This window comes from Oncorhynchus mykiss, chromosome 27 (genome assembly GCF_013265735.2).
Source record: "Oncorhynchus mykiss isolate Arlee chromosome 27, USDA_OmykA_1.1, whole genome shotgun sequence".
Classification (NCBI taxonomy): domain Eukaryota; kingdom Metazoa; phylum Chordata; class Actinopteri; order Salmoniformes; family Salmonidae; genus Oncorhynchus; species Oncorhynchus mykiss.
Window position 1 is genome coordinate 49,181,217 of NC_048591.1, and position 23,667 is coordinate 49,204,883.

Consider the following 23,667-nt stretch of genomic DNA (forward strand, 5'->3'; position numbering starts at 1 on the left):
CTGCAGGACTGATTGTCCTTCTGGAAGGTTCTCCCATCTCCACAGAGGAACTCTAGAGCTCTGTCAGAGTGACGATCTGGTTCTTGGTCATCTGACGAAGGCCCTTCTCCCTGGTTGCTCAGTTTGGCTGATTGACCAGTTCTAGGAAGAGTCTTGGTGGTTCCAAACTTCTTCCATTTAAGAATGATGGAGGCCACTGTGTTCTTGGGGACCTTCAATGCTGCAGAAATGTTTTGGTACCCTTCCCTAGATCTGTGCCTTGACACAATCCTGTCTCGGAGCTCTCTAGACAATTCTTTCGACCTCATGGGTTGGTTTTTGCTCTGACATGCACTGTCAACTGTGGAACCTTATATAGACAGGTGACATCCTTTCCAAATCATGTCCAATCAATTGAATTTACCACAGGTGGACTCCAATCATGTTGTAGAAACATCTCAAGGATGATCAGTGGAAACAGGATGCACCTGAGCTCAATGTTGAGTCTCATAGTAAAGGGTCTGAATACTGTTTCAGTTTTATATTTTATACATTTGCTAAAATTATTAAAAGCCTGCTGTCACTTCATCATTATTGTCAAGCCCTGATCTTAGAGATCCTTTTTATTCTCTATGTTTGGTTAGGTCAGGGTGTGACTCGGGTGGGAAAGTCTATGTTATCTATTTCTTTGTTTTTGGCCGTGTGTGTGTGTGTGTGTGTGTGTGTGTGTGTGGTTCCAAATCAGAGGCAGCTGTCTATCGTTGTCTCTGATTGGGGATCACATATAAGTTGTAATTTTCCTTTTGGGTTTTGTGGCATCTTCTTTTCTGTTTAGTGCCTGTACCTGACAGAACTGTGGGCTTTCGTTTTCGCGTTTGTTATTTTTGTTTGCGTGTTTTTGAATAAAGTATCATGAACACTTTCTACGCTGTGCTTTGGTCCACTCTTCCTTCTACCAACGGAAACCCTGACCATTATGGTGTATTGTGTGTAGATTGCTGAGGATTTATTTTTATTTAATCCATTTTAGAATAAGTCTGTAACGTAACAAAATGTGGAAAAAGTCAAGGGGTCTGAACACTTTCCCGAAGGAATGTACATATGAAATGGGTAAAGATTATCGAAGTGACTCGTGTTCCATAGTGATGGAAGAGCATGCATTGGGCCTGGCTAGCCAGTGCAGAACCAGCTAGATGTTTTTAGCCAATCAGATGTTACATGATCAGCTCATTGCACAGAGGGTGGGGCGAGTGGGCACCTGCTGATTGGCTGAGGAGAGTGAATGAAATAGTCCCGTAGCTCAGCAGGGGGAAGTGGATACATATGTATTCAGTTGTTTTACTGTCCTCTGTATACTGTGTACTTCTACTTCCGGCGCCGACAGAGATGGCCGCCTCGCTTCGCGTTCCTAGGAAACTATGCAGTTTTTTGTTTTTTTACGTGTTATTTCTTACATTGGTACCCCAGGTCATCTTAGGTTTCATTACATACAGTCGAGAAGAACTACTGAATATAAGAGCAGCGTCAACTCACCATCAGTATGACCAAGAATATGACTTTCGCGAAGCGGATCCTGTGTTCTGCCCTTCACCCAGGAAAACGGAATGGATCCCAGCCGGCGACCCCAAAAAATGACTTCGTAAAAGGGGGAAACGGAGCGGTCTTCTGGTCAGACTCCGGAGACGGGCACATCGTGCACCACTCCCTAGCATTCTTCTCGCCAATGTCCAGTCTCTTGACAACAAGGTTGATGAAATCCGAGCAAGGGTAGCATTCCAGAGGGACATCAGAGACTGTAACGTTCTTTGCTTCACGGAAACATGGCTCACTGGAGAGACACTATCGGAGTCGGTGCAGCCAGCTGGTTTCTCCACGCATCGCGCCGACAGAAACAAACATCTTTCTGGTAAGAAGAGGGGCGGGGGCGTATGCTTCATGGTTAACGCGACGTGGTGTGGCCACAACAACATACAGGTACTCAAGTCCTTCTGTTCACCTGATTTAGAATTCCTCACAATCAAATGTCGACCGCATTATCTACCAAGAGAATTCTCTTCGATTATAATCACAGCCGTATATATCCCCCCCCAAGCAGACACATCAATGGCCCTGAATGAACTTTATTTAACTCTCTGCAAACTGGAATCCATTTATCCGGAGGCTGCATTCATTGTAGCTGGGGATTTTAACAAGGCTAATCTGAAAACAAGACTCCCTAAATTTTATCAGCATATCGATTGCGCAACCAGGGCTGGAAAAACATTGGATCACTGCTATTCTAACTTCGCAACGCATATAAGGCCCTGCCCCGCCCTCCTTTCGGAAAAGCTGACCACGACTCCATTTTGTTGATCCCTGCCTACAGACAGAAACTAAAACAAGAAGCTCCCGCGCTGAGGTCTGTTCAACGCTGGTCCGACCAATCTGATTCCACACTCCAAGACTGCTTCCATCACGTGGACTGGGACATGTTTCGTATTGCGTCAGATAACAACATTGACGAATACGCTGATTCGGTGAGCGAGTTCATTAGAACGTGCGTTGAAGATGTCGTTCCCGTAGCAACGATTAAAACATTCCCAAACCAGAAACATTGGATTGATGGCAGCATTCGCGTGAAACTGAAAGCCCAAACCACTGCTTTTAATCAGGGCAAGGTGACCGGAAACATGACCGAATACAAACAGTGTAACTACTCCCTCCGCAAGGCAATCAAACAAGCTAAGCGTCAGTATAGAGACAAAGTAGAATCTCAAGTGAGGAAAACATTTAAACGTGTCAACCCACCCTACCTGACACCCTAGACCCACTCCAATTTGCTTACCGCCCAAATAGGTCCACAGACGATGCAATCTCAACCACACTGCACACTGCCCTAACCCATCTGGACAAGAGGAATACCTATGTGAGAATGCTGTTCATCGACTACAGCTCGGCATTTAACACCATAGTGCCCTCCAAGCTCGTCATCAAGCTCGAGACCCTGGGTCTCGACCCCGCCCTGTGCAACTGGGTACTGGACTTCCTGACGGGCCTCCCCCAGGTGGTGAGCGTAGGTAACAACATCTCCACCCCGCTGATCCTCAACACTGGGGCCCCACAAGGGTGCGTTCTGAGCCCTCTCCTGTACTCCCTGTTCACCCACGACTGCGTGGCCACGCACACCTCCAACTCAATCATCAAGTTTGCGGACGACACAACAGTGGTAGGCTTGATTACCAACAACGACGAGACGGCCTACAGAGAGGAGGTGAGGGCCCTCGGAGTGTGGTGTCAGGAAAATAACCTCACACTCAACAACAAAACTAAGGGAATGATTGTGGACTTCAGGAAACAGCAGAGGGAACACCCCCCTATCAACATCGATGGAACAGTAGTGGAGAGGGTAGTAAGTTTTAAGTTCCTCGGCGTACACATCACAGACAAACTGAATTGGTCCACCCACACAGACAGCATCGGGAAGAAGGCGCAGCAGCGCCTCTTCAACCTCAGGAGGCTGAAGAAATTTGGCTTGTCACCTAAAGCACTCACAAACTTCTACAGATGCACAATCGAGAGCATCCTGTCGGGCTGTATCACCGCCTGGTACGGCAACTGCTCCGCCCACAACCGTAAGGCTCTCCAGAGGGTAGTGAGGTCTGCACAACGCATCACCGGGGGCAAACTACCTGCCCTCCAGGACACCTACACCACCCGATGTCACAGGAAGGCCATAAAGATCATCAAGGACAACAACCACCCGAGCCACTGCCTGTTCACCCCGCTATCATCCAGAAGGCGAGGTCAGTACAGGTGCATCAAAGCTGGGATCGAGAGACTGAAAAACAGCTTCTATCTCAAGGCCATCAGACTGTTAAACAGCCACCACTAACATTGAGTGGCTGCTGCCAACACACTGACTCAACTCCAGCCACTTTAATAATGGGAATTGATGGGAAATGATGTAAAATATATCACTAGCCACTTTAAACAATGCTACCTAATAAAATGTTACATACCCTACATTATTCATCTCATATGTATATACTGTACTCTATATCATCTACTGCATCTTTATGTAATACATGTATCACTAGCCACTTTAACTATGCCACTTTGTTTACATACTCATCTCATATGTATATACTGCACTCAATACCATCTACTGTATCTTGCCCATGCCGCTCTGTACCATCACTCATTCATATATCTTTATGTACATATTCTTTATCCCCTTACACTTGTGTCTATAGGGTAGTAGTTTTGGAATTGTTAGCTAGATTACTTGTTGGTTATTACTGCATTGTCGGAACTAGAAGCACAAGCATTTCGCTACACTCGCATTAACATCTGCTAACCATGTGTATGTGACAAATAAAATTGGATTTGATTTGATTTATTAGGCTGCTTAAGCAATTAGGAATTAGGACCTTGCAGTTTGAGTTCTCCCAAGGGATAAATCCATTCTATAAATTCATTGCAGATCATCTGTCAGCTGACTGAATGAGGGACAAATTCAATATCCCCCCCCAAAAATGTATGAATGCAGTCTGTACCCCTCATTTTTGACCTCTTCCCCCATCTCTGTCTCCCAGGAGAGCTGAAGGAGATTAAACATGACATCTCTAGTTTACGCTACGAACTCCTGGAGCAGAAGAACCACAATACGGAGGAGTTAGCTGAGCTGATCCGGAGACTGGGGGAGAAGATACCTGCCGAGCAGCAGAGGCATCAGGGTCAGACATAGGTATATGTATTCTACATCGTCTAGGATCAATGATGAGTGAGCTGATCAGGAGGAGACTGGGAGAGAGGACACCTGCCGAACACCAACCACATACGCTGAACATATAAAACATCATACCTATTTCCATGACGTAGACTGAGTCCAGGTGAAAGTTATCATCCCTTATTGATGTCACTTGTTAAATCCACTTCCATCAGTGTAGATGAAGTGGAGGAGACGGGTTAAAGAAGGATCTTTAAGCCTCGAGACAATTGAGACCTGGATTGTGTGTGTGTGTCATTCAGAGGGTGAATGGGCAAGACAAAAAGATTTAAGTGCCTTTGAACAGGGTATGGTAGTAGGTGCCAGGAACACCGCAATGCTGCAAAGCTGCTGGATTTTTCACACTCAACAGTTTCCTGTGTGTATCAAGAATGGACAACCACCCAAAGGACATCCAGCCAGCTTGACACAACTGTGGGAAGTATTGGAGTCAACATGGGCCAGCATCCCTGTGGAACGCTTTCCACACCTTGTAGAGTCCATACCCTCACTAATTGAGGGCAAATAAGGTGGGGGGTGGGGGGGGGGGGGTTTACCTCAATATTAGGAAGGCGTTCTTAATGTTTGGTATACTCAGTGTATAAGAGGCATACCCAATGTCCCAGTAGACTCCAGAAACAATATTATCCCCACTGTTTATTCAATGCAATGGTCAAATGAATGAATTCTTTTAGGTGAGTAATCCAGAAACTCATAATGGGATTTTGCTGGATTGTCTCTTGGTGACACGTCCTGACAGGACTCTAAATGCAGGTGCTCTTCCTGTTTCAGTGATCCATCATCTCCTGGGATTGGATAATGAACATACCTAAAGTACCACCCACATAGATTCATTTAAAACAATGTACAAATGTAGATATATATATATATTCTTTCATCGATGACTTGATATCCAGAAAAAATTCTAACTAAAATACATGGGATTACTTTCTCACTGAATTCACAAGGGTGTGTAATGAACACCGTGGAGTGAAAGTTAAAGGAGCTGCCTTAACACATCTGTTCAGACAAAGGGATAAAGCCTATAGAACATGAAGAAACACCAGTAAAATCAGCTATAATGACCATTAAGCTGGGGGGCGTCGGAGTGCAAACCTAGTACGTAAGGGACCGGTGGACTCAGAGGTTAGAAAGGTGATGAAGATGCAAGAGGTGTGATTCAGGAAGGGATGTGATACGGCCTTTCTTGGGCGGGACTTTTTAGGGGAGGGACAAGGAAGACAGTTAGAAACATACATCACAGGGCCTCCCGGGTGGCGCAGTGGTTAAGGGCGCTGTTCTGCAGTGCCAGCTGTGCCCATCAGAGTCCCTGGGTTCGCGCCCAGGCTCTGTCGTAACCGGCCGTGACCGGGAGGTCCGTGGGGCGACGCACAATTGGCCTAGCGTCGCCCGGGTTAGGGAGGGCTTGGTCGGTAGGGGTGTCTCATCGCGCACAAGCGACCAACGTGCAACCTGAGGAAATAAAACTAGACCACCTTTACTCCGCACACAGAGACACATACAAAGCTCTCCCTCCATTTGGCATATCTGACCATAATTATATCATCCTGACCTGCTTACAAGCAAAAACTAAAGTGGGAAGTACCAGATAGTGGTCAGGTGATTCGGACGCTATGCTACAGGACTGTTTTGCTAGCACAGATCGGAATATGTTCCGGGATTCATCGAATGACATTGAGGAATATACCACCTCAGTAATTGGCTTCATCAATAAGTGTATCGACGTCGTTGTCCCCACTGTGACCGTACGCACATTTCCCAACCAGAAGCCATGGATTACAGGCAAAATCCTCACTGAGTTAAAGGCTAGAGCTGCCTCTTTCAAGGAGCGAGACACTAATCCGGTCGCTTATAAGAAATCCCGCTATGCCCTCAGACGAACCATCAAACAAGCAAAAGCATCAATACATGACTAAGATTGAATCCTACTACACCAACTCTGATGCTCGTGGCAAGGCTTAAAAAATATTACGGACTACAAAGGGAAACCCAGCCATGAGCTAAATGCATTTTATGCTCGCTTTGAGGCAAGCAACACTGAAGCATGCATGGGAGAACCAGCTGTTCCGGATGACTGTGTGATCACGCTCTCCATAGCAAGACCTTTAAACAGATCAACATTCACTAAGCTGCAGGGCCAGACTGATTACCAGGATGTGTACTCAAAGCATGCGTGGATCAACTGGCATGTGTCCTCACTGACATCTTCAACCTCTTCCTGACCAAGTCTGTAATACCTACATGTTTGAAACAGACCACCATAGTTCCTGTGCCCAAGAGAGCGAAGGTAACCTGCCTAAATTATTACCACCCCATAGCACGCACATCGGTAGCCATGAAGTGCTTTGAAAGGCTGGCCATGGCTCACATCAACGTCATCATGCCGGAAACCCTAGACTCACTCCAATTCGCATACCGCCCCAACACATCCACAGATGACGTAATCGCACTCCACACTGCCCTTTCCCACCCAGACAAAAGGAAAACCTATGTGAGAATGCTGTTCATTGACTACAGCCCAGTGTTTAACACCATAGTGCCCTCAAAGCTCATCACTAAGCTAAGAACCCTGGAACTAAACACCTCCCTCTGCAACTGGATCCTAGACTTCCTGACGGGCCGCCCCCATGTGGTAAGGGTAGGTAACAACACATTTGCCAAGCTGCTTAGTCCCCTCCTGTACTCCCTGTTCACCCACAACTGCACGGCCAAGCACAACTTCAACACCATCATTACGGTTGCTGACGACACAACAGTGGTAGGCCTGATCACCGACAACGATGAGACAGTCTTTAGGGAGGAGGTCAGAGCCCTGGCAGTGTGGTGCCAGGACAACAACCTCTCCCTCAATGTGAGCAAGACAAAGGAGATGATTGTGGACTACAGGAAAAGTGGGGACAAACAGGCCCCCATTAACATCGACAGTGGAGCAGAAAAAGGAGGGCTGGTCTGACTTTTTCAGAAAGTATTCACCAAGTGGGAATAAAATTGATTAAATTGTCATTTTTTTGGCAACGATCTACACAAATCAAATGTATTTATATAGTCCTTCTTACATCAGCTGACCAGGCTATGAGGGGTGGCCAGTCCTCTTCTGGCTTTTTTAATTTACCTTTTATTTAACTAGGCAAGTCAGTTAAAAACAAATTCTTATTTTCAATGATGGTCTAGGAACAGTGGGTTAACTGCCTGTTCAGGGGCAGAATGACAGATCTGTACCTTGTCAGCTCGGGGATTTGAACTTGCAACCTTCCGGTTACTAGTCCACCGCTCTAACCACTAGGCTACCCTGCCGTCTCTACACGCTCACCGCTAGGCTACCCTGCCGACTCTACACTCTAACCACTAGGCTACCCTGCCGACTCTACACTCTAACCACTAGGCTACCCTGCCGACTCTACACTCTAACCACTAGGCTACCCTGCCGACTCTACACTCTAACCACTAGGCTACCCTGCCGACTCTACACTCTAACCACTAGGCTACCCTGCCGACTCTACACGCTAACCACTAGGCTACCCTGCCGTCTCTACACGCTCACCGCTAGGCTACCCTGCCGACTCTACACTCTAACCACTAGGCTACCCTGCCGACTCTACACGCTAACCACTAGGCTACCCTGCCGACTCTACACGCTAACCACTAGGCTACCCTGCCGACTCTACACTCTAACCACTAGGCTACCTACCTCCTCTACACTCTAACCACTAGGCTACCCTGCCACCTCTACACTCTAACCACTAGGCTACCCTGCCTCCTCTACACTCTAACCACTAGGCTACCCTGCCGACTCTACACTCTAACCACTAGGCTACCCTGCCGACTCTACACTCTAACCACTAGGCTACCCTGTCACCTCTACACTCTAACCGCTAGGCTACCCTGCCGACTCTACACTCTAACCGCTAGGCTACCCTGCCGACTCTACACGCTAACCGCTAGGCTACCCTGCCGACTCTACACTCTAACCGCTAGGCTACCCTGCCGCCTCTACACTCTAACCACTAGGCTACCCTGCCGACTCTACACTCTAACCACTAGGCTACCCTGCCGACTCTACACTCTAACCACTAGGCTACCCTGCCGACTCTACACGCTAACCACTAGGCTACCCTGCCGTCTCTACACGCTCACCGCTAGGCTACCCTGCCGACTCTACACTCTAACCACTAGGCTACCCTGCCGACTCTACACGCTAACCACTAGGCTACCCTGCCGACTCTACACTCTAACCACTAGGCTACCCTGCCGACTCTACACTCTAACCACTAGGCTACCTACCTCCTCTACACTCTAACCACTAGGCTACCCTGCCGACTCTACACTCTAACCACTAGGCTACCTACCTCCTCTACACTCTAACCGCTAGGCTACCCTGCCGCCTCTACACTCTAACCGCTAGGCTACCCTGCCGACTCTACACTCTAACCGCTAGGCTACCCTGCCGACTCTACACTCTAACCACTAGGCTACCCTGCCGACTCTACACTCTAACCACTAGGCTACCCTGCCGACTCTACACTCTAACCACTAGGCTACCCTGCCGACTCTACACTCTAACCACTAGGCTACCCTGCCGACTCTACACTCTAACCACTAGGCTACCCTGCCGACTCTACACTCTAACCACTAGGCTACCCTGCCGACTCTACACTCTAACCGCTAGGCTACCCTGCCGACTCTACACTCTAACCGCTAGGCTACCCTGCCGACTCTACACTCTAACCGCTAGGCTACCTGCCTCCCCTCTAACCACTAGGCTACCCTGCCGACTCTACACTCTAACCACTAGGCTACCCTGCCGACTCTACACTCTAACCGCTAGGCTACCCTGCTGACTCTACACTCTAACCGCTAGGCTACCCTGCCGACTCTACACTCTAACCACTAGGCTACCCTGCCGACTCTACACTCTAACCACTAGGCTACCCTGCCACCTCTACACTCTAACCACTAGGCTACCCTGCCGACTCTACACTCTAACCGCTAGGCTACCCTGCCACCTCTACACTCTAACCACTAGGCTACCCTGCCGACTCTACACTCTAACCACTAGGCTACCCTGCCGACTCTACACTCTAACCGCTAGGCTACCCTGCCGCGTATCTCTAGAGCGTTGAAAACAGCAGGTCTGGGACAGGTAACACAGGGTGAACAGGGTTCCCCAGCCGCAGGCAGAACAGTTGAAACTGGAGCACAAAATATTCTGATGTTAAAATGGAACATAGGTATATATATAAAAAATAAATACTAAATAATATCTTGATTAGATACAGTCGGAAGTTTACATACACCTACAGCCAAATACATTTAAACTCAGTTTTTCACAATTCCTGACATTTTAATCCCAGTAAAAATTCCCTGTCTTAGGTCAGTTAGGATCACCACTTTATTTTAAGAAGGTGAAATGTCAGAATAATAGTAGAGAGAATGATTCATTTCAGCTTTTATTTCTTTCATCACATTCCCAGTGGGTCAGAAGTTTACATACACTCAATTAGTATTTGGTAGTATTGCCTTTAAATTGTTTAACTTGGGTCAAATGTTTCGGGTTGACTTCCACAAGCTTCCCAAAATAAGTTGGGTGAATATTGCCCCATTCCTCCTGACAGAGCTGGTCTAACTGAGTCAGGTTTGTAGGCCTCCTTCCTCGCACATGCTTTTTCAGTTCTGCCCACAAATGTTCTATGTGATTGAGGTCAGGGCTTTGTGGTGGCCACTCCAATACCTTGACTTTGTTGTCCTTAATCCATTTTGCCACAACTTTGGAAGTATGCTTGGGGTCATTGTTCATTTGGAAGACCCATTTGCGACCAAGCTTTAACTTCCTGACTGATGTCTGGAGATGTTGCCCCCTGTGCTTCACGGTTGGGATGGTGTTCTTTGGCTTGTAAGCCTCCCCCTTTTTCCTCCAAACATAGCGATGGTCATTATGGCCAAACAGTTCCATTTTTGTTTCATCAGCCCAGAGGATATTTCTCCAAAAAGTACGATCATTGTCACCATGTGCAGTTGCAAACCATAGTCTGAGGATACCTGCTGGGTAGAGATACCAGTCAGAGAGGATACCTGCTGGGTATAGATACCAGTCAGAGAGTATTCCTGTTGGGTAGAGATACCAGTCAGAGATGTTATCTGCTGGGTAGAGATACCTGTTGGGTAGAGATACCAGTCAGAGATGATACCTGTTGGGTAGAGATACCAGTCAGAGATGATATCTGCTTGGTAGAGATACCTGCTGGGTAGAGATACCAGTTAGAAAGTATACCTGTTGGGTAGAGATACCAGTCAGAGATTATATCTGCTGGGTAGAGATACTGGAAGGATGAGTCTAATCACAAACATTGAAATCATTGTTGAAATTCATCAGATACAAATGTCATTATTTAATGTTGTGCAGTTATACACAGACATAACTGCTATGTAGAGGTTCCTTCCAACACATGGGATGAGGAGAACTAGGACATATTCAGTCTGCCAACACCTGGGATGAGGAGGACTAGGACATATTCAGTCTGCCAACACCTGGGATGAGGAGAACTAGGACATGTTCAGTCTGCCAACACCAGAGATGAGGAGAACTAGGACATGTTCAGTCTGCCAACACCTGGGACGAGGAGAACTAGGACATATTCAGTCTGCCAACACCTGGGATGAGGAGAACTAGGACATGTTCAGTCTGCCAACACCTGGGATGAGGAGGACTAGGACATATTCAGTCTGCCAACACCTGGGATGAGGAGAACTAGGACATGTTCAGTCTGCCAACACCTGAGATGAGGAGAACTAGGACATGTTCAGTCTGCCAACACCAGAGATGAGGAGAACTAGGACATGTTCAGTCTGCCAACACCAGAGATGAGGAGAACTAGGACATGTTCAGTCTGCCAACACCAGAGATGAGGAGAACTAGGACATGTTCAGTCTGCCAACACCAGAGATGAGGAGAACTAGGACATGTTCAGTCTGCCAACACCTGGGATGAGGAGAACTAGGACATGTTCAGTCTGCCAACACCTGGGATGAGGAGAACTAGGACATGTTCAGTCTGCCAACACCAGAGATGAGGAGAACTAGGACATGTTCAGTCTGCCAACACCAGAGATGAGGAGAACTAGGACATGTTCAGTCTGCCAACACCTGGGATGAGGAGAACTAGGACATGTTCAGTCTGCCAACACCAGAGATGAGGAGAACTAGGACATGTTCAGTCTGCCAACACCAGAGATGAGGAGAACTAGGACATGTTCAGTCTGCCAACACCTGGGATGAGGAGAACTAGGACATGTTCAGTCTGCCAACACCAGAGATGAGGAGAACTAGGACATGTTCAGTCTGCCAACACCTGGGATGAGGAGAACTAGGACATGTTCAGTCTGCCAACACCAGAGATGAGGAGAACTAGGACATGTTCAGTCTGCCAACACCAGAGATGAGGAGAACTAGGACATGTTCAGTCTGCCAACACCTGGGATGAGGAGAACTAGGACATGTTCAGTCTGCCAACACCAGAGATGAGGAGAACTAGGACATATTCAGCTGTTGCTAATTATCATTGCCCTTTGTCATTTCCAACACGTCATTCGTAGCGAAATGAGTCCAACAAACACCAACAACAAACACTATTATCATTGTTTAAATTCCCAACAAGAATAAATATTTTAAATTAAATAGAATTGTCTCGACGTCTGTCTTTACTATAATGTAGTTGTCTTTAAAATGAAGCCATCTATGTTGGCCACACGGTGGCACTGCTGTGACTGTTGTCGAGCTCAACCTCAGTTTGTCAGCTCATCCATTCATCCTGAACAGTGGGAATAAACTAAAGCTGAATCATAGTTGTTTCTTCAAAGTTAATTCACTTTCTAGGGAAAAGAAATGTCAGACATGGCGTAATGTGAACGCCATTCATCTCCGTGAGGCATGTCTCTGTATGGTTACCTTAGTGAGGGAATATTTTACTCCTTCCTACGTCTCCTTTTTAACTCACACACTTGCTGTTCTGTAACACATGTTAGTACATCATCAGAAACAGGGTAGAAGACAAAACAATTCTAATAGGACTGTATTAAGTTTGTCTACAGTCTTCCATTCATCTTCTGCCCCAGATATACTGTTCTGTTCCCAAGTCCATCTACAGTCTTCCGTTCATCTTCTGCCCCAGATATACTGTTCTGTTCCCAGGTCCATCTACAGTCTTCCGTTCATCTTCTGCCCCAGATATACTGTTCTGTTCCCAAGTCCATCTACAGTCTTCCATTCATCTTCTGCCCCAGATATACTGTTCTGTTCCCAAGTCCATCTACAGTCTTCCATTCATCTTCTGTCCCAGATATACTGTTCAGTTCCCAAGTCCATCTACAGTCTTCCGTTCATCTTCTGTCCCAGATATACTGTTCTGTTCCCAAGTCCATCTACAGTCTTCCGTTCATCTTCTGCCCCAGATATACTGTTCTGTTCCCAAGTCCATCTACAGTCTTCCATTCATCTTCTGTCCCAGATATACTGTTCTGTTCCCAAGTCCATCTACAGTCTTCCATTCATCTTCTGTCCCAGATATACTGTTCTGTTCCCAAGTCCATCTACAGTCTTCCGTTCATCTTCTGTCCCAGATATACTGTTCTGTTCCCAAGTCCATCTACAGTCTTCCATTCATCTTCTGCCCCAGATATACTGTTCTGTTCCCAAGTTCTTCTACAGTCTTCCATTCATCTTCTGCCCCAGATATACTGTTCTGTTCCCAAGTTCATCTACAGTCTTCCATTCATCTTCTGCCCCAGATATACTGTTCTGTTCCCAAGTCCATCTACAGTCTTCCATTCATCTTCTGCCCCAGATATACTGTTCTGTTCCCACAGCCCATTATACTTAGCTGTAACACAAGCCTCACAGATCACCCTGACCTCTCAGGTGGTTAACAGCTCACCCCATACTCCCCCTCCATACACCCCCCCCCCCCCCCACACACACACACACACACACACACACACACACACACACACCAGGGATGGGACAGTCAATTCAGGAAGAAACTCTAAATATTTTCAAAATATATAATTTTTAAATGGCATCTATTTTCAAATACTTCTCAATAAACTAAGAAGTAGAAGCTATTTATTTCAAAAGTTTTTGCATTTTTTTTCAATATTAAATTAAAGTCACTTCCAGAATTGACAGCTGTCAATTCAAATTGACCCCAGCCCTGAAACACAACCACGAGCGATGAGGTCATCAAGACTAGAGGTCACCCACAAGGCTCTATTTCCTCAGCTCTGTCAGGCAGCAGCAGAGACCGTTATCCTACAGTGAAGCCCTGGTCTAAAGTAGTGCTGTGAATAGAGTGCCATTTAGTATGCAACCAGTGTGGATGGCAGGTGTGGCTGACAGACTGACCCATGGATGGGATGACTTTGACCTATGTCTGTCCGGGATGACCTTTGCCTTGTCTGAGCAATAACATTCCATAGGGCTAGGTAGTGTTTAGTGCAGACAGAAAGGACGCTAGGTAGTGTTTAGTGCAGACAGAAGGGACGTTAGGTAGTGTTTAGTGCAGACAGAAAGGACGCTAGGTAGTGTTTAGTGCAGACAGAGAGGATGCTAGGTAGTGTTTAGTGCAGACAGAGAGGACGCTAGGTAGTGTTTAGTGCAGACAGAGGAGGGTGTGGCTGGCTGGTGACAGATGCAATGGACAGACAGACATGGGATAGACTAGAACACAGTAGAATACAGTAGAACAGAATAAAATACAGTAGAATACAGTAGAACAGAATACTATATCACATTGGGAAATGTGCATTGTAACAAAGGGATGAGGTCATCAAGAAATCATGTGATGATGGTTTGACCTTTTAGAAGGCCTTTTGGTTCTAAAGATGATTCATAAATAAACCATCATTACTCAATCAACCACAAGAAAGCACAAGTGGATCCATATCTAATTTCTCGACGGTACTTTGTCTTCTATTTTAAAAGGAAGAACACACTTCCCGCCTGTTAATTCAAACTCCCACAGACTCTCACAGAAAGATCCAGTGATATTTATAGACTTCCGGGTTACACTGTTCTTACGTACGGTCAGTGTGTTTTTGTCAATTCAATATAACTTTATATCTAAAGCAAAGATATTATAGGATATGTCCCAAATGGCACCCAATGGGTCCTGGTCTAAAGCAGTGCACTATACAGGGAAGTAGTACACTATACAGGAAAGTAGTACACTATACAGGGAAGAGGGTGCTATGGGCCCTGGTCTAAAGTAGTGCACTGTACAGGGAAGAGGGTGTTATGGGCCCTGGTCTAAAGTAGTACACTATACAGGGAAGAGGGTGCTATGGGCCCTGGTCTAAAGTAGTACACTATACAGGGAAGAGGGTACTATGGGCCCTGGTCTAAAGTAGTGCACTATACAGGGAAGTAGTACACTATACAGGAAAGTAGTACACTATAAAGGGAAGAGGGTGCTATGGGCCCTGGTCTAAAGTAGTGCACTATACAGGGAAGAGGGTGCTATGGGCCCTGGTGTAAAGTAGTGCACTATACAGGGAAGAGGGTGCTATAGGCCCTGGTCTAAAGTAGTGCACTATACAGGGAAGAGGGTGCTATGGACCCTGGTCTAAAGTAGTGCACTACACAGGTAAGAGGGTGCCATTTGGGACTGATCTATGATATGACATGTGGAGCTTTATTGTGGGGTGTGAACCTGGGACCACCGTTCTCCCTAGCACATGAATGGTTATCAAATGGACGTCCGGTTGCCAAGGAAACCAGATATCGTGCCAAAACATGCTACGAGACGAGAAGAAAATAACGTCTTTGGTCACCTCGACCGTTGAAAGCTCGGGATTCGCCTATCAGAGAGAAAAAACATTTCTTTACTAAGGTAGGTGGGGGGGGGGGGGGGGGGGGGAGAATAATACATCCCATAATGAGAACAATTCTGATTCGAGAACATTTTAATAAACAGTAAGTTGCTGTGACTATCCGTTCTGATAGTATTTGTGTAACATGACGCAGGAGATAGGCTCAAGGCTCGTGGGCGCATCACAAACGCCAGCAACAATATTCAAACTTAAATTATATGCCTTCCTCCGAGTCATTACAGCCCACTTCCAGTATCTGCTGTCGTTGAAAAACCACAATTTTTTTTGAAAACCAAAGACATAATAACAGCATGATAATGTTCAGGAAGATCACATTAAAGCAAAGAGAGTGAGTTTCGTAATGACTTGATTATGTCACGGTTAGGGCCCAGAGGTTTCCCTAGTCAGCTCCAGTCCATCTACAGGTGTAGCAGGAAACACACAGTACTGCATAGAACCATGACTCCATGGAACTGTGTTCCACATCAGGTAACTGATGGAAGCAGCAGAATCAGATGTAATAAACAGATAAAAATACACCTTATGGAACAGCTGGGACTGTGAAGACACACACACACACACACAGACATACACACACACACACACACACAGACACACACACACACACACACACACAGACACACACACACACACACACAGACACACACACACACACACACACACACACACACAGACACACACACACACAGACACACACACACACACACACACAGACACACACACACACACACAGACACACGTGATAAGACAAGCACTCTACGCACACGTACACATGGATGTTGTACTGAAAATATGTGATAGTAGTGTAGTGGCCTGAGGGAACACATTGAATGTGTTGTGAAAAGTGTTATGAAATGTAATGTCGTAATATTTTTAATTGTAAATATGCTGCCTTAATGTTGCTAGACCCCAAGAAGAGTAGCTGCTGCCTTGGCAGGAACAAATGGGGATCCATAATAAACCCCAGGAAGAGTAGCTGATGCCTTGGCAGGAACAAATGGGGATCTATAATAGACCCCAGGAAGAGTAGCTGCTGCCTTGGCAGGAACTAATGGGGATCTATAATAAACCCCAGGAAGAGTTAGTAGCTGCTGCCAAGGCAGCAGCTACTCTTCCTGGGATTTATTATGGATCCCCATTAGTTCCTGCCAAGGCAGCAGCTACTCTTCCTGGGGTCCAGAAAAAATTAAGGCAGTAATTTATATAATATAAAATAACATTAATATATAATAACATTAAAATAGATTTTACAAAAATATTTCACATTAAGTGTATTTAGCTTCACAAAGAAGCGTTTTACCATTTTCTTTTGACTTCATTTTTCTAATAGGTCAAACAGCAGTTACCTTGCCAGCTACATCAGTCAACTAAAGAGTAGCCAGTTTCTGCTCTGCTTGCTTTTACAACTCGGAGAAAGAGTGCAACACATACACACTGACAGCAGCTACTCCGTTCCTCTCCCGTGCCGGTCCAGCTAGCCTTTCAGAAGCTTTGCCTTCACACAGCCTGCTATGTGGTGTCCGCAAGGTGCTAAAGCTCTTTTTCTATCACAGTGCGATGATAAAACTGGGGGAGACAAAAATGCAATTTCAGAATGTTGGGGGTCATGACCCTCCTGTCACCAGAGAAAGTTGCAACCCTGTGACGCCATCAGAACCACAATCAGCATGGATACAAAGAGAGTCAGACCCACCGGCTCACAGCGACACAGGTAGAGCCATTGACATGGCAAAGCCAACAGGGGGTTTCACGCCATACAAAGGCAACAGCGGTATACATCTTTCAAAGCAATCTTCTCCAACCCTGAACAGCAGATGTTGCTTAAAGAGATATTATAATATATCATCATAAAAAGTCAAGATATCCTTTTTCAGATGTTGTTTTTTGTACAGTAGGCTAGTGGAGAGTCATATAAATTAATCTGAAATACGAATGACTTCACTTTTTACCTGAATAATACTCCCTGGTAATATTACCAATCCCTGGTAATATTAAAAACTCAGATTAGATGATGTCTCTGTCCTCCCTGGTAATATTACCAATCCCTGGTAATATTAAAAACTCAGATTAGATGTCTCTGTCCTCCCTGGTAATATTACCAATCCCTGGTAATATTAAAAACTCAGATTAGATGTCTCTGTCCTCCCTGGTAATATTACCAATCCCTGGTAATATTAAAAACTCAGATTAGATGTCTCTGTCCTCCCTGGTAATAATACCAATCCCTGGTAATATTAAAAACTCAGATTAGATGTCTCTTTCCGCCCTGGTAATATTACCAATCCCTGGTAATATTAAAAACTCAGATTAGATGATGTCTCTGTCCTCCCTGGTAATATTACCAATCCCTGGTAATATTAAAAACTCAGATTAGATGTCTCTGTCCTCCCTGGTAATATTACCAATCCCTGGTAATATTAAAAACTCAGATTAGATGATGTCTCTGTCCTCCCTGGTAATATTAAACACTCAGATTAGATGATGTCTCTGTCCTCCCTTGTAATATTAAAACCTCAGATTAGATGGTGTCTCTGTCCTCCCTTGTAATATTAAAACCTCAGATTAGATGATGTCTCTGTCCTCCCTGGTAATATTAAACACTCAGATTAGATGATGTCTCTGTCCTCCCTTGTAATATTAAAACCTCAGATTAGATGATGTCTCTGTCCTCCCTGGTAATATTAAAAACTCAGATTAGATGATGTCTCTGTCCTCCCTGGTAATATTACCAATCCCTGGTAATATTAAAAACTCAGATTAGATGATGTCTCTGTCCTCCCTGGTAATATTAAAAACTCAGATTAGATGATGTCTCTGTCCTCCCTGGTAATATTAAAAACCTCAGATTAGATGATGTCTCTGTCCTCCCTGGTAATATTAAAAACTCAGATTCGATGATGTCTCTGTCCTCCCTGATAATATTAAAAACTCAGATTAGATGATGTCTCTGTCCTCCCTGATAATATTAAAAACTCAGATTCGATGATGTCTCTGTCCTCCCTGGTAATATTAAAACCTCAGATTAGATGTCTCTGTCCTCCCTGATAATATTACCAATCCCTGGTAATATTAAAAACTCAGATTAGATGATGTCTCTGTCCTCCCTGATAATATTAAAAACTCAGATTAGATTATGTCTCTGTCCTCCCTGGTAATATTAAAAACTCAGATTAGATGATGTCTCTGTCCTCCCTGGTAACATTAAAAACTCAGATTAGGTGATGTCTCTGTCCTCCCTGATAATATTACCAATCCCTGGTAATATTAAAAACTCAGATTAGATGATGTCTCTGTCCTCCCTGATAATATTAAAAACTCAGATTAGATGTCTCTGTCCTCCCTGGTAACATTAAAAACTCAGATTAGGTGATGTCTCTGTCCTCCCTGGTAATATTAAAACCTCAGATTAGATGTCTCTGTCCTCCCTGATAATATTACCAATCCCTGGTAATATTAAACACTCAGATTAGATGATGTCTCTGTCCTCCCTGATAATATTAAAAACTCAGATTAGATTATGTCTCTGTCCTCCCTGGTAATATTAAAAACTCAGATTAGATGATGTCTCTGTCCTCCCTGGTAACATTAAAAACTCAGATTAGGTGATGTCTCTGTCCTCCCTGGTAATATTAAAAACTCAGATTAGATGATGTCTCTGTCCTCCCTGATAATATTAAAAACTCAGATTAGATGATGTCTCTGTCCTCCCTGGTAACATTAAAAACTCAGATTAGATGATGTCTCTGTCCTCCCTGATAATATTAAAAACTCAGATTAGATGATGTCTCTGTCCTCCCTGGTAACATTAAAAACTCAGATTAGGTGATGTCTCTGAGTGGAACATGTGGAGGGTTCCCCCCCTCTTGCTCTCAGCCTGTCTCCTAGATACAGTCAAACACCAGCCCTCGTAAATTACAGGAGCTAAACCTAAACAAAGAACATGGGTTCTTACACAAGTCTAGTTTGCTGTTTTATACAAATACAAATTCCCCAAAGAAAGTTGATTAAAGTAATGTGTTACGAGTTTGATATTATTACAACTCAGCATCAAAAGGTCTTTTGATCCTATTCTTCTTTACTTGAAGGGCAAGAGCTGCGCCTATTTGACCTTAAGCATGGTCAGTTTTAACACAGGAATAGAGATGTGTAACTATGTGTTTTAATTATGAACCATGGATATTCTGTGAAGTGCCACAAGGCATCATTTCGCCATTCAATGAACTCATGCTACCCTGTTATCCTTGGCTGAGCTCTCTCTCTCTCTCTCTCTCTCTCTCTCTCTCATGCTACCCTCTTACCCTGGCCAAACACTTGCTTATTGAAATAGGAAATGGAGACTTCATCATTATTGCACATCATCTGTAGCTGCTAACCATCCAGTGTAGTCTGGTCTCAAATGTGTTCTAATGTCTTGTCAGCTTCTATGACCATTGTCATGCCAGTCATTAACCTAATGAGTCCTACCACATTACCGGCGTGTTTTGGACTTCAAACCCCTTTTAAACATTGATTGAGCCACAGACGTATGGGTTGTACCATTGTATTCCTCTATATATACAGCAAGCCAGTGGTAGCTGCGCGGAAAAGCATTTTGGGAAGTTCTTTCTTTGCACCAAGAGACACCACCCACTCTAGTCTCCTCGCCGACTGACAGGGACTCTGACTGACTGTCGTCTTCGTGATTTCTGTAGCTTTGACAACAGAATGGAAAATGAACACACAACAGACAGGATGGACACAGCGAACACATTGAGCTCAGACGTCACAGACTCCAGTAAAAGAGTAAGTTATTTGATTGAGAAGTATAAAGATGTAGGATTTGGTCAGCCTCGGAAATTCTCTAAGGAGCCACAGTCTCAAGTCTGCATGTCCTCCGTAGTGCGTAGTTTTGGAAACGTTGGCACTTTGTGCGCTGCGCCTCCTGGCTCAAGCAACAACAGTACCATGTTCAAAGACTGTACGGTCAGAGATAACGCATCACTTATCAATAAAGCGTTTTATGACCGCTCTGACCCTGTGCGCTGGACAGAGGTGCGTGGTATAGAGGGAGTGAAGGATTCCACGTTACCGCAGCCGATCCCAACAGTAACTCATGAAAGTTTGCAGAGAGCGGCTACGAACATGATATCGACACCCAGTTCAACCACAGCCACCGGGGTCTGTAGGATCATCAAAGATGAGAAGGAGCCGTCACTAATCATGGAAACACCGTGTCCCGATTTTGACCTAACGGCCAATATCCCTACCCTCGAGAGCTGTTACGACAGCGAGAGGAAACAACAACAGTTAGGTTTTCTGGATGATTCCGCAGCGTCTTTCCCCACCTCCGCGCCTGGACAACAGCACCAACAAGTACTATTGGACTGTTCACCGAACTTTCTAGTCGACTTGAATCAGAACGACCAGATGTCGACGGTTCCCCAGGTCCGTGCAGACTCACGCGGTGTTCCCTTTCCTACTCATCCCGGTAAGGGCATGCTGAGTTTTGATGTAATGAGCAGTAACGGACAGGGTCCACAGCAGCATTTGATGATTTATAAGAGTGAAATGCCCAGATGGTCCATTCAGACCTCTCCTACTCATTCCTCGTTTTGGTGCCAGTCCAGCGGGGTCTCCGAGGACCAGTACCCACACCATGGCTACTCCTCCCCGGATGGAATTCACACCTCAGCCCTGCTCCAGAGGTCCCCAACCTATACAGGATATGGCGGGTAAGATTGACGCATTATTTAAAAGTATAGCTGACCATAACCTTTGTAAAAGTCTCAGCAGTTTGGCATCTTTCAGATAATTTAAATGTGGTTTCTTATTCATGCATTCGCTTTTGTTTGTTTGTTGCCTAAATTAATCTGATTTGATTTGATGAGCTTGTTTTATTATTCCTCAATCAGCCAATTGCTGTGATATCAGGGTGCCAATGTTGTCAGTGTAAATAACCAATGGCTCATTCCCTGGTTCTGCAGTGTTCCACCCCAGAGACTATGTATGATCTGTGGAGATGAGGCCTCAGGGTGTCACTATGGGGTCCTCACATGTGGAAGCTGCAAAGTGTTCTTTAAACGAGCGGTCGAAGGTAAGCAACACCATATCAGAGGATTGTAACAGTATACGGTATGGAGATTTGACTTGGACGTTTAAAGAATGACCACCGGTTGAACACTGCCATGGTACATGGGAGTAGCATATGGTTGAGAGGAAAGGTTAATGAGGATGTTTCAGGAAGAAAATATAAACATGTGTGGTTAAAAAAACAATAAATATTGAGGGTTATTGTGGTCTTTTGAGCCCTAAACATTGACACCAGACACGACAGGACTTTACAGTTTTTACTAAGCACCATTTGTGCCTTTTTTATAAACTAATGGCACAAAACTAAAGCAAAGCACAGACAGTATCACACAGTATCACAGTAACCAGTGTTCACAATGTTCTTCTTTTCTGACTTGTTTTGGTCTCGTAATCTTAGAGATTTATTGGAGCCTCTCAGTCTGACCACGGTCATGTCTCTCAGTCTGACCACGGTCATGTCTCTCAGTCTGACCACGGTCATGTCTCTCAGTTTAACCACGGTCATGTCTCTCAGTCTGACCACGGTCATGTCTCTCAGTCTGACCACGGTCATGTCTCTCAGTCTGACCACGGTCACGTCTCTCAGTCTGACCACGGTCACGTCTCTCAGTCTGACCACGGTCACGTCTCTCAGTCTGACCACGGTCACGTCTCTCAGTCTGACCACGGTCACGTCTCTCAGTCTGACCACGGTCACGTCTCTCAGTCTGACCACGGTCATGTCTCTCAGTCTGACCATGGTCATGTATATCAGTCTGACTATGGTCATGTCTCTCAGTCTGACCACGGTCATGTCTCTCAGTCTGACCATGGTCATGTCACTCAGTCTGACTATGGTCATGTCTCTGTCTGACCACGGTCATGTCTCTCAGTCTGACCATGGTCATGTCTCTCAGGTTAACCACGGTCATGTCTCTCAGTTTAACCATGGTCATGTCTCTCAGTTTAACCATGGTCATGTCTCTCAGTTTAACCACGGTCATGTTTCTCAGTCTGACCATGGTCATGTCTCTCAGTCTGACCATGGTCATGTCTCTCAGTTTAACCACGGTCATGTCTCTCAGTCTGACCATGGTCATGTCACTCAGTCTGACCATGGTCATGTTTCTCAGTCTGACCATGGTCATGTTTCTCAGTCTGACCATGGTCATGTCACTCAGTCTGACTATGGTCATGTCTCTCAGTCTGACCATGGTCATGTCTCTCAGTCTGACCATGATCATGTCTCTCAGTTTAACCATGGTCATGTCTCTCAGTCTGACCATGGTCATGTCTCTCAGTCTGACCACAGTCATGTCTCTCAGTTTAACCATGTTCATGTCTCTCAGTCTGACCACGGTCATGTCTCTCAGTCTGACCATGTTCATGTCTCTCAGTTTGACCATGGGCATGTCTCTCAGTCTGACCACGGTCATGTCTCTCAGTCTGACCATGGTCATGTCTCTCAGTTTAACCATGGTCATGTCTCTCAGTCTGACCACGGTCATGTCTCTCAGTTTAACCACGGTCATGTCTCTCAGTCTGACCATGTTCATGTCTCTCAGTCTGACCATGGTCATGTCTCTCAGTCTGACCACGGTCATGTATATCAGTCTGACTATGGTCATGTCTCTCAGTCTGACCATGGTCATGTCTCTCAGTCTGACCATGGTCATGTCTCTCAGTCTGACCACGGTCATGTCTCTCAGTCTGACCATGGTCATGTCTCTCAGTTTAACCATGGTCATGTCTCTCAGTCTGACCATGTTCATGTCACTCAGTCTGACTATGGTCATGTCTCTCAGTTTAACCATGGTCATGTCTCTCAGTCTGACCACGGTCATGTTTCTCAGTCTGACCATGGTCATGTCTCTCAGTTTAACCATGGTCATGTCTCTCAGTCTGACCACGGTCATGTCTCTCAGTCTGACCATGGTCATGTCTCTCAGGTTAACCACGGTCATGTCTCTCAGTTTAACCATGGTCATGTTT

General features: G+C 45.4%; 2 protein-coding genes across 2 annotated transcripts in view; both read left to right on the forward strand.

Moving 5' to 3' along the window:
- The window catches only part of trpc6b (transient receptor potential cation channel, subfamily C, member 6b), a 96,231-nt gene extending 91,334 nt beyond the window's left edge, over positions 1–4,897 (forward strand). Inside the window, exon 11 of the mRNA XM_036965696.1 lies at positions 4,554–4,897. Coding sequence (XP_036821591.1) covers positions 4,554–4,705 — 152 coding nt within the window. The 3' untranslated portion in view covers positions 4,706–4,897. The remainder of the gene's footprint in view (positions 1–4,553) is intronic.
- Positions 4,898–20,231: 15,334 nt separating this feature from the next.
- The window catches only part of pgr (progesterone receptor), a 65,188-nt gene continuing 61,752 nt past the window's right edge, over positions 20,232–23,667 (forward strand). The window contains exons 1-2 of the mRNA XM_036965366.1: positions 20,232–21,338; positions 21,591–21,700. Of these exons, the coding sequence (XP_036821261.1) occupies positions 20,332–21,338; positions 21,591–21,700 (1,117 nt within the window). The 5' untranslated portion in view covers positions 20,232–20,331. The remainder of the gene's footprint in view (positions 21,339–21,590; positions 21,701–23,667) is intronic.